Here is a 13,833-nt window from a genome sequence, read left to right on the forward strand (position 1 = left end):
TCTCTACGTTCTTTTCATTGTTAAGTAAGGAATTCTTTGGCTTTATGGGCATTGATGCGTCTTTAACCTTTTGTATTACGGAGCAGAGATCGAATCAGATAAATTATTTTGAGTTGTGATGTGCTAAATGTAAAATGAATTGATTTTATTTATTTATTTATTATTTAGAAATATCCCAACTTTTCGATCAGACTAATCCCCTAAAATTGTATAGGGCCTTATCCAAACGATACACAGAGAAATAGCACAGGGAATCAATTATGGAACCTGCTGGTAACTATCAGGTTACGGAACCAGTCGAACTACCTGTAGATGCAAAATGAATTGGTTTTAAATTGGGGAAATCAATGTTTTGAAATCGGATCGGGCCGGTCGGTTCGACCGGTTGAACCGCAACCGGTCATGGCACCGGTCCAGTTCTATGTCATAGTTGACTTTGTCAGAAAATCGATCAAAAATCGGTCAAATCGTAAAAAACGCCGAAATCGGATTGAATCGGTGGTTTCCGATTTTCAACTATCCCTCCCTTTTTTTTAAAATTTTGCAAAATGCAGCTATCAAGATTCGAACTCAAAACCTTTGCAATAGAAAACCAATGTATTAACCATTGCACCATCACATCTTATTAGTTTTTTTTGATAACTTATTTATATAAAACAAACACTCATATTTTTTTTCCATTTTTTTTACAAAATCTCATCCTCTCATGGTTCTTTCTTTTTAACCTTCAACTCTCTCTCTCTCTCTCTCTATCCTCTTTTCTTTTGTCACTCCCTTTTTAATCAAACATCTTTATTTTTAATTTATTGATGTTTTCTTCCATCTTTTAATTTTGTTTTTGTCCATTAAATTGAAAAAAATTAAAAAAGAATTATTTTTCTTTAACCCAAATTATTTAATGCCACAACCACTCACTTTTATCTCATTTTTTGTTTCTTATCAAGTTTATATTTCTATTTTCGATTCTCTTGACTTCCTTCGAACTCCAAACTTTCTTTTTTAAATTGCAATCTTTAATCCTAAAACGTAAATTAAAATTCAAGTTCACAATATCTAAATTCTCATAGACGTGAATTTTGTATAATTTCAACATATTGTGATATTTTTGGGTTGGATTTAGATATAATTGAAATTGAGATGAAATTTATTTGTTTTAACTTATAATTTAAAAATTTTATTTTTAAAAATCCAAGTTATTAAAAAATAGTGAACTTTTCATCATATAAAGTATTGAATTAGTCCATTACATGTCTTATTTTGTGCATATATTTTTATATAAATTATTTTTTAAAAAATTCATTGAACCGGAGTTGAACCGGTCCGATCGATTGAACCTTGACCCTTTCACTTCACTGGTTCAATTAACGGTCCGATTTTTAAAACATTGGGAGAAATTTCTTGATGCCATTTGAATTGTTTTAGAAGCTGAGCCTCAGGTTTGAGTTTGGAAAAGGGGACGGTGGCCTGGCTGGTTTGTCTAACTTGACGTCCACACTTGTCAAATATACATTCAAGGCACTCTTCTGATTAGTAGTGTTGTTTTTTAGGCTACTTGCAGACCGACTCAGAGATTCACCGACAGACAGCCGAGACAAGAAGGGTGACTTCGAGTTTCGGATGACGATATGTACATTCTTTTTCAATTGATGATTATCGAAAGTGACGATGTATTCATACTTAGCCGATACCAAGCATCTACTAGTATACATACTCAAACATTCTTTTGACAGAGCCAGTGGCACTTTCTTTCTTTTGCAGCTCATTATTGATTTCTCCCGCAAATCCCCCTTCTGTTGGATGTCCACACTAAACTATACAGGCAACAGTCAACACACGTTCATTGAAAGTTTGAATTCCTTGCAACTTCATTTGGTGGAACGAAAAGCTACTTTCCTTTGCAAAATGACAAGGTAAGCAGAGGATGGGATAAATGCAGCATTATCAAACAAAGACAACCGAAAAAAGAAAGAATGAAGATTTAGACTAATCTTGTTCTGAGAGCCCATTAATTCCCAACAACTGAAGTAGGAATCTGCAGTTTATTTTGGTCTAGCCAGAGTTGTTTTATCGTGGAAAAATTGCCAAGAGAATGCTAAAAGTAAATAACCTTTCAAAGTAGATTATTGGTTTTTGGTTAGTCGGTTGATTGAATTGGGGTGTGCACTGACTAATCAATTGTCTATGATACGTTAACATTCGATTTCGAATAAGTAATGCCGTCGTGATTCAAAAAGAAGAAAAAAAGAATTGAAGTCGCCATTGTAATATGTTGGAATCGGACTCGGGGCACGGACGGTTGCAGGTGCAACCGTCCCTGCCCCATTTCCGTTGGAATCATATGTGATTCGGAGGTTTACAAATGATTGTGAAGCAATCAATGCAGAAATAGACAGATGATAATTCCCTTTAACCTTTTGCATTGATGGCACGAATAAGTAGAGGCATAGTTAGGTGATTGGTATACTGGCTAAGTCTAGTTAAGTGCTTGGTTGACGGTCTATTGTACGGGACGGAGTGTAGTTAGTGCGCACTATCGAACAGCAGCCGCAGAATCCCTCGTCAAAAAAGAAAAAAAATACTGGCCGTGTAGGGTGGGAAATACGGACTAAAACACCCTCACTTTAGCACTGCACACAATCACAAGTCAGTCACATGCTTTTTCTCTGTTTGCTCCAATGGAAATAAAAACAAAAAAGGGTTCTGATTAATTTAGTTTACCAGTTACCATCACAATTGCCATCCAAACTATGATAGTGTATCCTGCAATTCTTGGTGGCCAGAGCATATATTAAATAGATTGGTAGTGCAATTTCATTATTAATAGCAGTAACCAATTGTAGCATTCGTACCAATGGCCACGGCGCTTTCTGGGGTGTTTCGCCGGTTCCCTTCGTGTGAAAAATCATTCCTCCCATTCAATTTCAGCAGTTGAATATGAAATCTGCTTTCTGGATGCAGACATGATTACGGCTACGAAACATAGCATGGGACAGTTCTTCTAGAACTGTGAAAAACTTGTTTGTCCGATACCCATGCACCAAAATCTTTTAAAGATATTTGCTACTTAAGCATTGGCATGACTTTCAACACCCTATAAATTATTTTCTGCTCGTTGCATTTGTTTTTGGGTCAAGTCGAATAGCAGGCGGACCTTTGTCCATTTGTATCCCACTTTTTAGTACAACGATATGATCTTGCATTGGCGACCTCCTCTCCATGTAATCAATCAAACATGGAATCTGAATTCTCCACTCGCTTACAGGGCTCTCCACTACCAAAATGACTATTTCGGCTTCAAATAGCTGTTTGGCGAACAACTTTTTGATCAAATTCATCTGTTACAAGTTTTTTAATAACATTAGTTACAGTAAATTTGAAAAAATTTTAAACCATACACTTTAAACTATTTAAAAATAAATTTACACTTTAAAAAAAAATTTCTTATAACTTCTACAGTAAGTTACAGTAAAAATTTGGACAAACATCCAAAAAACTCATTTAGCAAACGAATCCAAAGTTATTTTTACTATATATATATATATATCTTCCTTGCTGCCAAATAGATAAAGTTCAATTGAGGACTATTTCTTAAACGCGTTTAGGCCGCACCACCAAACTCAACTTCACATCCACCCAAAAGGCTTCAAAGGTAACCACAAAGGTCCAAAATCATAAAAAGAACAAGAAAAGGTGAGGATCCCATGAAAATTTCCCTGAAAACAAAAAAGTGCAGCTTTTTTACAGAAACCGTGTGATGTGAATCTTACACAGGCCCCAGCAGGCAACCAAGACCCCCTAAGCTTTTATGTGGTTTCTTTCTCAGCATGGGTTGGCTTTGTTTGTCTGGTCTGGTCGATGTCCATATTTCCTGAGATGTACCATCTACTTCCGGCCCTAATACTTGTAAGTTTTAGCATCTATGAACCTGTCAAGGCCTTTGTCGATAGCAAATAAAATGGTTAATTGTAATACGTGTAAGTTTTAATTTGTACGAACCTGTGAAGGCCTTTGTCCATATTTCCTGAGAGCAGCAGTGAGCTGGTCTCACGATAGAGTAAAATCGGGTGATTGGGGGATCGGCCTAGCCTAAGCTCTAGCATTTGGATTAGTCATAAGATTTGTTCTCTTTTTGCTTGAATAGAATAAAAACAATTCTTACCAATTTAGCCTAGGGGTAGCAATTCGGGTCCAAATCAGGTTGACGGGTCGGGTTCGGGTCAACCCGTCAGAAAATCTGTTGGCCCGAACCCGACCGGCCAACCCGTGACGGGTCAGGTATGCTGACCCGAACCCGAAAATTTCAGGTTGACGGGTCGACCCGAAATGATTCGAAACTTAATTTTAATTTATTAATTTATCACTGTAATTTCTAATAAAATCAATTTCTCACAAAATTAATTATATAATCAAGTAATAAAAATTTAAATAAATAATTCCAAACCAAATCTAAAATAAATTAAACACCGTAAAAGTGTTTTATCACAAACAAAATATAAAATAAATTAAAACAGTATAAAAGTAAAAAATAATATAATATATTATTTGTCCAAATATAATAATTTCAACTTCACACAAATTAAATAAATTCATTTAGGATTAAGTAATTAATGCCTTTGAAAAAAAGAATAACTTAGTTTAGTTAGATAAAATTATTTTTATGTTTATTAAATTATTTTTAATTCGTAAACGGGTCATATCGGGTCATATCAGGTCACCACGGGTTGACCCGAAATCGACCTGTTTTCTTTTCGGGTTCATCGGGTCCAACCCAATTCTGACCCGAATTCCCGAAATCTCAACCCAAACCCATTAATTTCGTGTTAGGTTCGTGTCGTGTTTTCAGGTCGTGTCGAAAATTGCCACCCCTAATTTAGCCTACCAATAGTATTTTGAAAAATGCTGACAATATATCAATCCATTTGAATTACTATTTTTAATGTACTGTAACGATTCGCTGTATGTAAGATAAATAGATGAGTAAGAAATGCGTTCACAAAAATCATAAAAATTTTTTGAAGAAAACTGACAATCCAAATTCTTACAGTTTGTTGAGCACTGGACCAATCACTTCTCGTACAATTGGTATGCTTTTTTCTCTTTCTGGGGACTATTGCTTCTAATATCAGCGATCATTTGTGTTCGAAAAATGATGAAATCTTTCCAATCTCTGTTGTAGCAATGTTCAATGACAAATTCATTATAAGTACTTCATATGATCAATCTGTAGCACGCTGCTTAGATAGATGGATTGGGAATCAATTAATTTTGATACTTATGCTTGAATAAAAAGGATGTCCCACTACACCTAAAAGGAGCCGCAGAATTTCAGTAAATGCATGCAAGTTATAGGGTTTTAACAATAAAAGAATAGCAAGAAAAAATTCATTCACTCACAACTTTGATAGTATCCCGCGTAAAAGTGTTAAAATTGAGAATTTAGAGTACAAAGTGAAAACCAATGATAATTGAGAGGCTCAAACAATAATTATAGTCTTTTTCTTTTTTTTTTCCAGTTCGAAAAGGATTTGGCCCCTCAAGGTGCTGATTTTGATTGATAAAAAATTCTCAATCCTCTTCTTGTCAATGTTTTGAAAAATCGGACCGGATCGGACGGTTTGACCGATTGAACAGCAAATCGACCATGCCTCCCGTCCAATTCAATTAAAAATTCAAAGAATTGATTGAACCGGTCAAAAATCAGTTGAACCGATAAAAATTGGAAGGTTCAACTAATTTTTATTAAATATTTATTTTTAAATAAATATTTTAGTTTTATTCAAAATTTTTAATACAAAAATAAATAAAAAAATATTAAATATTTGAATTGGAGTCGAACTGGTGAACCGATCGAATCGTGAACAGAAAGGTTTCTCGATTCACTCTCGATCCGAGTTTAAAAAGATATTGCCTCTTGTTGAAGGCCTGCAAAATTTGTCCCGAATGCAGGGAGATCCACAACCATGTCCATGGTCAGTAATCCGCTGAAAAGGTGGTAACAGTAGTAAGTTCAGGGAATTTTTGGGTGCAATCAATCAACAGCGGGAGACACAATTCTCCTTGCTTGAACAATTATAAGACTGGTGGTAGTCCTTTTCTTGACTTTTGCGGTCGTCACCACTTTCTACGCTACAAATCTCCTCTCAGATGGATGTTATAGTGTCCAGTTTTTATCTCCTCTTCCACCGTTCCACGTAGTTATTTTGGTAGTTATATATATATATATATATATATGCACCCTAATATATATTACTATAAATGTATTATTTTGAAATATGTAATGTATAATGAGACTATTGGTATTTAGTAGAAAGAGACTTAGATTCATTAAATAAATATGTTTTTCATGTTTTATTATTATATTTTTTATGTAGTTTAACAGAATCAGATACAATCATTGTTGAAAAATTTTTGCTTTATGTGTTTTAATGAACTTTTTAAAGGTTTATGAGTAGTTTTAATATTGTAATTTTCAATTTAACTTTACTACTAAATGATTATAGTAATTATATTAAAAAAATTAAGGAGTAATAAGTGAATTTAGATAGACTAAATCCAAATTAAACTCATAACCCGAATATATTGCGAGTTAAAGGATAACTTTCACATATACTAGCGTCGCACGGGATGTTTTCAGTAAATGCATGCGAGTTATAGGGGTTTTAACAATAAAAGAATAGCAAGAAAAAATTCAATCATTCACAACTTTTATAATATACTGCATAAAAGTATTAAAATTGAGAATTTAGAGTACAAAGTGAAAACCAATGATAATTGAGAGGTTCAAACAACAATTATAGTCTTTTTCCTTTTTTTTGTTTGCAATCTCCTTCTTGTTGAAGGCCTGCAAAATTTGCAATGGCGGTTGGATGAATTGTCCCGAATGCAGGGAGATCCATGTCCATGGTCAGTAATCAGCTGAAAAGGTGGTAACAGTGATTGTGTTCAATATTTACTTTTAGTCCTCTCTGCGTCTGCGTTATCTAGAATGCCCTGGCTCTCTTGTGGTTTTTGCCCTTGCATGCTTCTGTATTTCTCTCATGGAGAAAATCTAAAGAATCCAGGATTGGCATAGGGAAGAGAGTTACAACCTGCAAGATTGGTAAGAGTATTGAAAAAAATCCAGTGTCCATCCTGTTAAATCTGATAAACAAACACGACGTAGCTAAGCCTAGTTCCCTCCAATCAATGATGGCAGGATCTCTCTTTTTTAAAAACAATTCTTATTAATTTAGCTTTTCATTACCCCTAATCATATGAACGTAAGTGCTATCCAAATTATGATAGCAGATCCTGCAATTCCTCGTGGCAACATCTATGATGATTTGATTGGTATAACTAAGATTGCAAACGAATCGAACCGTTCGCGAGCCGGCTCGAGTCAAGCTCGACTCGAGCTCAAAATATTAAGCTCGTTAGCTCGCGAATTCGAGTGTATATATATATATATACATTATATATATATATATTTTTATTTTAAGTATATATATTTTTTATTTTTTATTTTAATAGTAATATTACATATATATCCTTAATATTTTATTATTTATTAAGAAAAAAATATTATTTTATTTTTTTCGAACTCGAGCTTGAGTTTTAAATTGTCAGCTCGTCGAGCTCGAGCTCGAATTCGAGTTCAATAAAATTAAGTCAAGGATCAGATCGATTAGGTCAAAACTCGACTCGACTCGTTTGCAGCCCAAGGTATAACAATTTCATTCCTCCTATAAGAGCATACAAAATTGTAGCATTTGTAGCAATGGCCAGCGCCGTTTGTCCTTGTGAGAAGGATCATTTCCGCAATTCCGCAACAGGAAATGGTTCATCATATCATATGAAATCTGCTTTCCTAAAAAGAAAATGAGATGAAATCGGCTTTTTCCTGAGTGCAGATGTGATGATCGGGGCACACAAAATCTTTTAAAGGAGTGGGGCACAGAACATCTTTTGAATTGTAAAATTTGTGAGTCCGATTACCATGCACCAAAATCTTTTATAGATGATGCTGCCTAATTGTAGGTACTAGTGCGAAAGGCACACCCCATGTGTGTGTGTGTGTGCAATTTAAGGATAAATTAATTTTTATGGAATTTTTTTAATCAATTGATGGTTATTTTGGTAGTTATGTTAATTGGTAGTAGTTATTTTTGTAATTAAACCTTTTTTTTATAATAACAAGTTTGGATATTTAAAGCTATTGATAGTTGCAACAAAAATTGTTATGTTGGTTATATATAATTGGACAGTAAGGATAAAAATGAAAATTTAAAAAGTGATAAAAGATGTTTAATGGATAATAGAGATAATGGTAAATTTGAAAATGCATAAAGTTAATTTGATGTTAACTATCTACAGAGGCTTTATTATTGTTAAGATAGCTTTCGATCAAAAGAAAATTTTTTCTTTTTTGTAAGTAAAATTTGAAGTTGGCTGACTATTGAGTTTGCTTAACAAGTGACAATTACTCCACTAAAAGGCCCAACTTAATGACCCACTGTCCATTGGGTTTTCTGAGCTGGGCTGTACTAAGTCAAAACAAAACTAAAAAAATAATGGGCCTTACGTGACTCATGTCCTCCATACTACTCATACAAATAAAACACTCAGCCCATCCACTTAAAGCGAGTGAAGCCTAGAGAGTTCTTTTCACTTCTGCAAGCTTCCGATCCAAACGAGTGAAGCCTGGAAATATCCAGAAAGGACCCGAGTACTCCCCGTCGAACAGAATAAATAGCCCATCATCTCGCTCCCTTCCTCCATCAACGAAATACGATAGCTGAGTCCTAGTGCAACAGCAAACAAACAGCATCCGTCTCCTTCAATTCTCCAACAAGCTCTTCAATTTCCAATCCTATTGAAAATGTCGCTCATTCCAAGCTTCTTTGGCAACCGACGAAGCAGCATCTTCGACCCATTCCCATCGGACGTTTGGGATCCCTTCAGGGACATCTCCCTCCCATCGTCCTTCTCCGGCGAGACATCATCCTTTGTGATCGCCCGCGTGGACTGGAAGGAGACCCCGGAAGCCCACGTGTTCAAGGCCGACCTTCCCGGGATTAAGAAAGAGGAAGTTAAGGTTGAGGTCGACGACGACAGAGTTTTGCAGATCAGGGGCGAAAGGAACGTGGAGAAGGAAGACAAGAATGACACTTGGCACCGGGTGGAACGCAGCAGCGGCCAATTCATGAGGAGGTTCAGGCTGCCCGAAAATGCCAAGATGGATCAGATCAAAGCTGCTATGGAGAATGGGGTCCTTACCATCACCATCCCCAAAGAAGAGGCCAAGAAGACTGATGTCAAAGCCATTCAGATTTCTGGTTAACTAATTATTTGGTAGTAATTGTATAGTTATGCAATAAATGTAGAGTTGAGAGCGGTTTAAGTTTGATGAATTGCCTTGGTATATGAGGGCGTCTGTTGTAATGGCTACTGTTACTATCCTACTGTGAACTAAAGTATATATTCCGTGTTTTGTGAATAAACTGTTTTTCCTTGAGTGCAATTCGTGTCTGAATTCTTTCAGCTTTCTTTTATTCGTGTGTTGGATTTGGGAGTGCTTAATAACACAATGATTTGCCAAAGACTTGTTGCACTGATGTGTAGAACCTGTGAGGCCATGATAACGAGGAGAACCTCTGAGGTTTATTCATTTGATTCGTATTACTTGGGTTATGATAACTGATGATTGATAATTGGAGTTAGTGGAAGCATTCTTTATGAGATTTCTTTATTTAAGTTTGTATTGCTCTTTTCAATAAAAAAAAATTTTTATTTGTATTGCTTTGATGATGATACAGGCTTGTAGAATGTAACTACACAAGATTTGATGAACTGGAGCAAATACTGGAGGTATTCTTTATTATGTATCAGAATTAGTATGGTTTGATTCTGGATGAGATGGTATTCAAAATACCAACAATGCCTGCCTTAGATTCTTAGAACAAACTTTTCACATAGCAAATGAGTTGATGAAATCTATCAAGTCACTCAAGGACTTGTGTGATGAACCACCTTTATTTGTCGAGATATCCAGTTTTTGTTTCATGTCCGCCGCTCTCTGCCTCATTTCCTTGCCTTCATTTTCGACCATCAGTCTCTTTATGGCTCTCTCTATGACTCCTCTGTCTTCCACCAGCTCTAGTTCCAAGCCTACCTTCCAAACATGAGTTAGGTACCTTGCATTTGCCAATTGGTCTGCGAAACAGGGTCTGCAAATCATTGGACCTGCTTCACAAAGACTCTCCAGTATTGAATTCCATCCACAGTGAGTGAAAAATCCGCCCACAGCAGAATGTGCGAGAACTTCTTTTTGAGGTGCCCATTGAACTATGTGACCTCTTTCTCCAACTGCATCTTGAAAACCTTTCGGTAACTGCTCAATCCATTCTGAGCCATTGACAGAAGATGGCCGAACAACCCACAAGAATGGTTGGCCGCTATTGGCTAGTCCCCAAGCTGTCTCCTCTAGCTCTTTTGCTTCTATGCTCGCTAGACTGCCCAAGCTTAGGTAGAGGACTGACTGAGGAGCTTGCTTGTCAAGCCAAGCCATGCAACTCCTGTCTTCTTTTAAGAAGCTACTTGATGATGAGGTTGGAGCCATTTTGTGGAAAGGACCTATTGTGAATAAGGGAACTTTGTAATATTGCTTAAGCTCTGATAGTGACATAGGATCCAGCTCCTCTGTTGTGTTCAAGATGATGCCAACAGAGGATCCCAAATTGCTTGTATCTTCATAGAATTTCAGCAATGGCTGTGGTATTTCAATATTAGCGGGTATTGCAAAATCCTTAAATCGAAGAGTGCCGAGCCCAGGTACTGGTTCCAGCATCTTAGAATCTGCAACAAGTTTGGTGTCAAGGTATCATATTAATGACTGATGCTTGAAACTAACACAGGAAGTAATAGTTATGATATAAGGATCATAGAACTTTCCAGGGCATGACACATGCAACGAAAGTTGGAGACAAATAGCAGCAAAATTTAGGAGCAACCATGCTACAATTAAGTGCATTACTAATGGTTTAAAGAAGCAAGCTAAAGTTGAAAAATAGCATGAGTTTTTACCTTGCAAGGGAAAATAATGTTCTGACTGAAGTTGAAGAATGGTAGGATAAACTTGCATATAAAGAGCACTGCAGGTTCCTAAGACCAAGCTGGATATATTCAAATGATTCGCCACAGAGCGGCCGAAGTGCATGATGGCATCATGAATGATACAACAGACCTGGCCATGCTTCTCCTGATCTTTCATCATCTGAGCCAGAGAACCTTGTAGAGGAGCTCTGCAGTTCTCATTTATGGCTCTGATAACGGCTAATGTATTACCAAAAGAAGTATCAAAGCCAGATAAATTGTCCTTCAATGGTAAAAAGAAGAATTCGGGATGGTTCAAAGGATTGGGAGAATTGAATTTAGTGTGTGCAACTATGACAGAGAACCCTCCAGAATGAAGAATTTCCCCCAACTGCAGCATTGGTGTGATGTGGCCCTGGTATGGATACGGGACCAATACCACGCTTCGCCTTTGATCTCTAAGTATTGCCATCGTCTCTGTTGCCCTCCACCAATTTTATTCTTGGTCTGATGAATTATCTGCTTCCCTTCTTGCAGTTTTTTACCCCCCATCATATAGATTTGTCAATCGTAGGAGAAATGCAATGACTTGGAAGTTGTCGTCATGGTCCATGACAACTGTGACAAAGTTGTTTGTTTGGATTAAGAATTTCGTATAATTGACAATTGGCAAACGATGTCACCTAAGCGTTTTGGAAGTATATTTCAAGTAAAGTATAGAATTTAGACGGCTAATGTTCATGGAAGTTGGACTTCGGAGATTGTTTTAGTCCTGCTTCTTCTGGTTTACTCGTTTGTTCCCTCCCTCGGCTATTATTATTAATTCATGCTTGCCAATCATTAATATTCTACATACAACGTTGACAGCATCTCTTTTAATGCTTTGCATAATCTCGAGCAGGATCGCACCTTTTTTTTATTTTATTTTTTTGGAGGAGGATGATCGCATCTTTTTTTTTTTTGGGAGAAAAATACAAATACATCCAAAAGCAGCGATGAAAAGTGAGAAGGAAAGTTGTACTAGAATCTAGAGTGATTTAAACCAAAAAAAAAAAAAAAAAAAAACCCCCCTCTTCTGCTTTGTGGTTACTGTTGAGCATTAGTTTCCCCGTCTGCCACTCTTGGATCCAAAATCAATGTGGACTTTATTGCGCCAGTGAGCGGATATGTTGTTATCAACGTCGTAAAGGTGGTGCCCTCTATTCGCAATTTATCTTGGAAGACGTACCACTAAGACAGTAGATTTATCCAGGCGGCGGCCTGATCCTTCTCAAGAACTTCCCGCTGCTTCTTTCGGCGCGTTGCCACTTATTGTCATTCTTGTCTTCCCCCCCCGCATTTCTTTCTCCACTAATCTGTAGGACTCTGCCTTCTTCCACTTCAACTTTCGCTTCTTCCTTTTTTTAGCCCCGCCCCGGAAGGTCAGCCTCTCAATGACGCGGGCTTCTGGCGTTTCTTTCCAATCAATTTGGGCATTCGCAAATGACGAAACGGTTTAATGCTCCTGCTGAAGAATGGATCCCAGAGGACTTGGGAGAAGGGGTCGAATCGGTTACCGAATCAGAGACATTTCTTTGCCCTTCTTGGCTGCGAATAAATTAAAGGACGAAGACCGTTGCAAATGAGCTATTGATTGATTGATTGCAGGCTGATGCTCTTACAAAGCTGGTTTCAGCTTCCGAAGCTGGTGCTGTGCATTTACAGGCGTAGAGAAGAACAATTCTGCAGAAAAGAATAGTAGCAGTAGCAGCACGTTTTGGAAAGCCTTTTTGGTAAACAAATGAAAATTGCTTTGTTTTGTTTTTCAATTAGTTAGGCTGGACGGTATGCACACTTGTCATGCCATTTCCCTCCTTTCCATGGAAAATTAATAATAAAAAACTCGCTCCCTGACAAAATAGGAGGAACCTTATCGAAATTTTCACATCACGTTCATAATTATAACGTTTTTTTTTTGTATAACCCACAGGTATTCGCATCCACGATCTGCGATTAATCCTATTCTAGTCGGATCGGACCCCGTAGGGGTAACTCTCCCAACATCATTTTTTTCATTTTCATGGATTTCGAACCCGAGATCTCATAGTTAAGGGATACAAACCCTTCTACTTGGTATTCATAATTATAACGTGGGCCTTACATATTTCTCCCTCAACCTAGCAACAAAACTCTTTGCTCGTACCACAATACGATTAAAAGCGGGTAGTACAACATCTAAAAGGTCCTAATACCACTTCAATCACAATATTAATGAAACTAGCTCCCATCTCAACGAACCTTTGTTCAAAGTGGTTGGTGGCCAGGTCAACAACCTACCTATTTTCATAATTAATATCCAAGAAATAACATAATTATTGAGTCCACAAAGTCAATTTCATAGGCGCGCAAAAAAAAAAAAAAAAGTAATAATGGACGGGCTTTAACCCAGCTGAGCCTATGGAAGATCAAACTTGGCTCACATTTATTATTATATGTGTATATATGTATTATATATATATGCACCCTAATATATATTACTATAAATGTATTATTTTGAAATATGTAATGTATAATGAGACTATTAGTATTTAGTAGAAAGAGACTTAGATTCATTAAATAAATATGTTTTTCATGTTTTATTATTATATTTTTTATGTATTTTTTTAAAAGAATCAGATACAATCATTGTTGAAAATTTTTTGCTTTATGTGTTTTAATGAACTTTTTAAAGGTTTATGTGTAGTTTTAATATTGTAATTTTCGAATTAACTTTACTACTAAATG

At 36.4% G+C, this 13,833-nt stretch overlaps 2 protein-coding genes across 2 annotated transcripts; one reads left to right on the plus strand and one right to left on the minus strand.

Moving 5' to 3' along the window:
- The first annotated feature begins 8,748 nt into the window (after positions 1-8,748).
- On the plus strand, positions 8,749-9,499 carry LOC113765066 (17.3 kDa class I heat shock protein-like). The gene has a single exon (XM_027309118.1). The coding sequence runs from the start codon at positions 8,858-8,860 to the stop codon at positions 9,317-9,319; it is 462 nt and encodes a 153-aa protein (XP_027164919.1). The 5' UTR covers positions 8,749-8,857; the 3' UTR covers positions 9,320-9,499.
- Positions 9,500-9,745: 246 nt separating this feature from the next.
- Positions 9,746-11,805, minus strand: LOC113765076 (UDP-glucose iridoid glucosyltransferase-like). The gene is made up of 2 exons (XM_027309130.1): positions 11,062-11,805; positions 9,746-10,833 (listed from the first exon to the last, which is right to left on the minus strand). The coding sequence occupies exons 1-2, from the start codon at positions 11,540-11,542 to the stop codon at positions 9,947-9,949; spliced, it is 1,368 nt and encodes a 455-aa protein (XP_027164931.1). The 5' UTR covers positions 11,543-11,805; the 3' UTR covers positions 9,746-9,946.
- Between the last annotated feature and the right edge of the window lie 2,028 nt (positions 11,806-13,833).

The sequence above is a fragment of the Coffea eugenioides genome, chromosome 1 (assembly GCF_003713205.1).
Source record: "Coffea eugenioides isolate CCC68of chromosome 1, Ceug_1.0, whole genome shotgun sequence".
Lineage (NCBI taxonomy): Eukaryota > Viridiplantae > Streptophyta > Magnoliopsida > Gentianales > Rubiaceae > Coffea > Coffea eugenioides.

Bases quoted from the DNA above. Each gene is read 5' to 3' on its own strand.
- LOC113765076 (XM_027309130.1), bottom strand. From the start codon at position 11,542: ATGGCAATACTTAGAGATCAAAGGCGAAGCGTGGTATTGGTCCCGTAT. The intron at 10,834-11,061 runs GTAAAAACTCAT...AACTTGTTGCAG, and splicing joins ACATTATTTTCCCTTGCAAG to ATTCTAAGATGCTGGAACCA.
- LOC113765066 (XM_027309118.1), top strand. From the start codon at position 8,858: ATGTCGCTCATTCCAAGCTTCTTTGGCAACCGACGAAGCAGCATCTTC.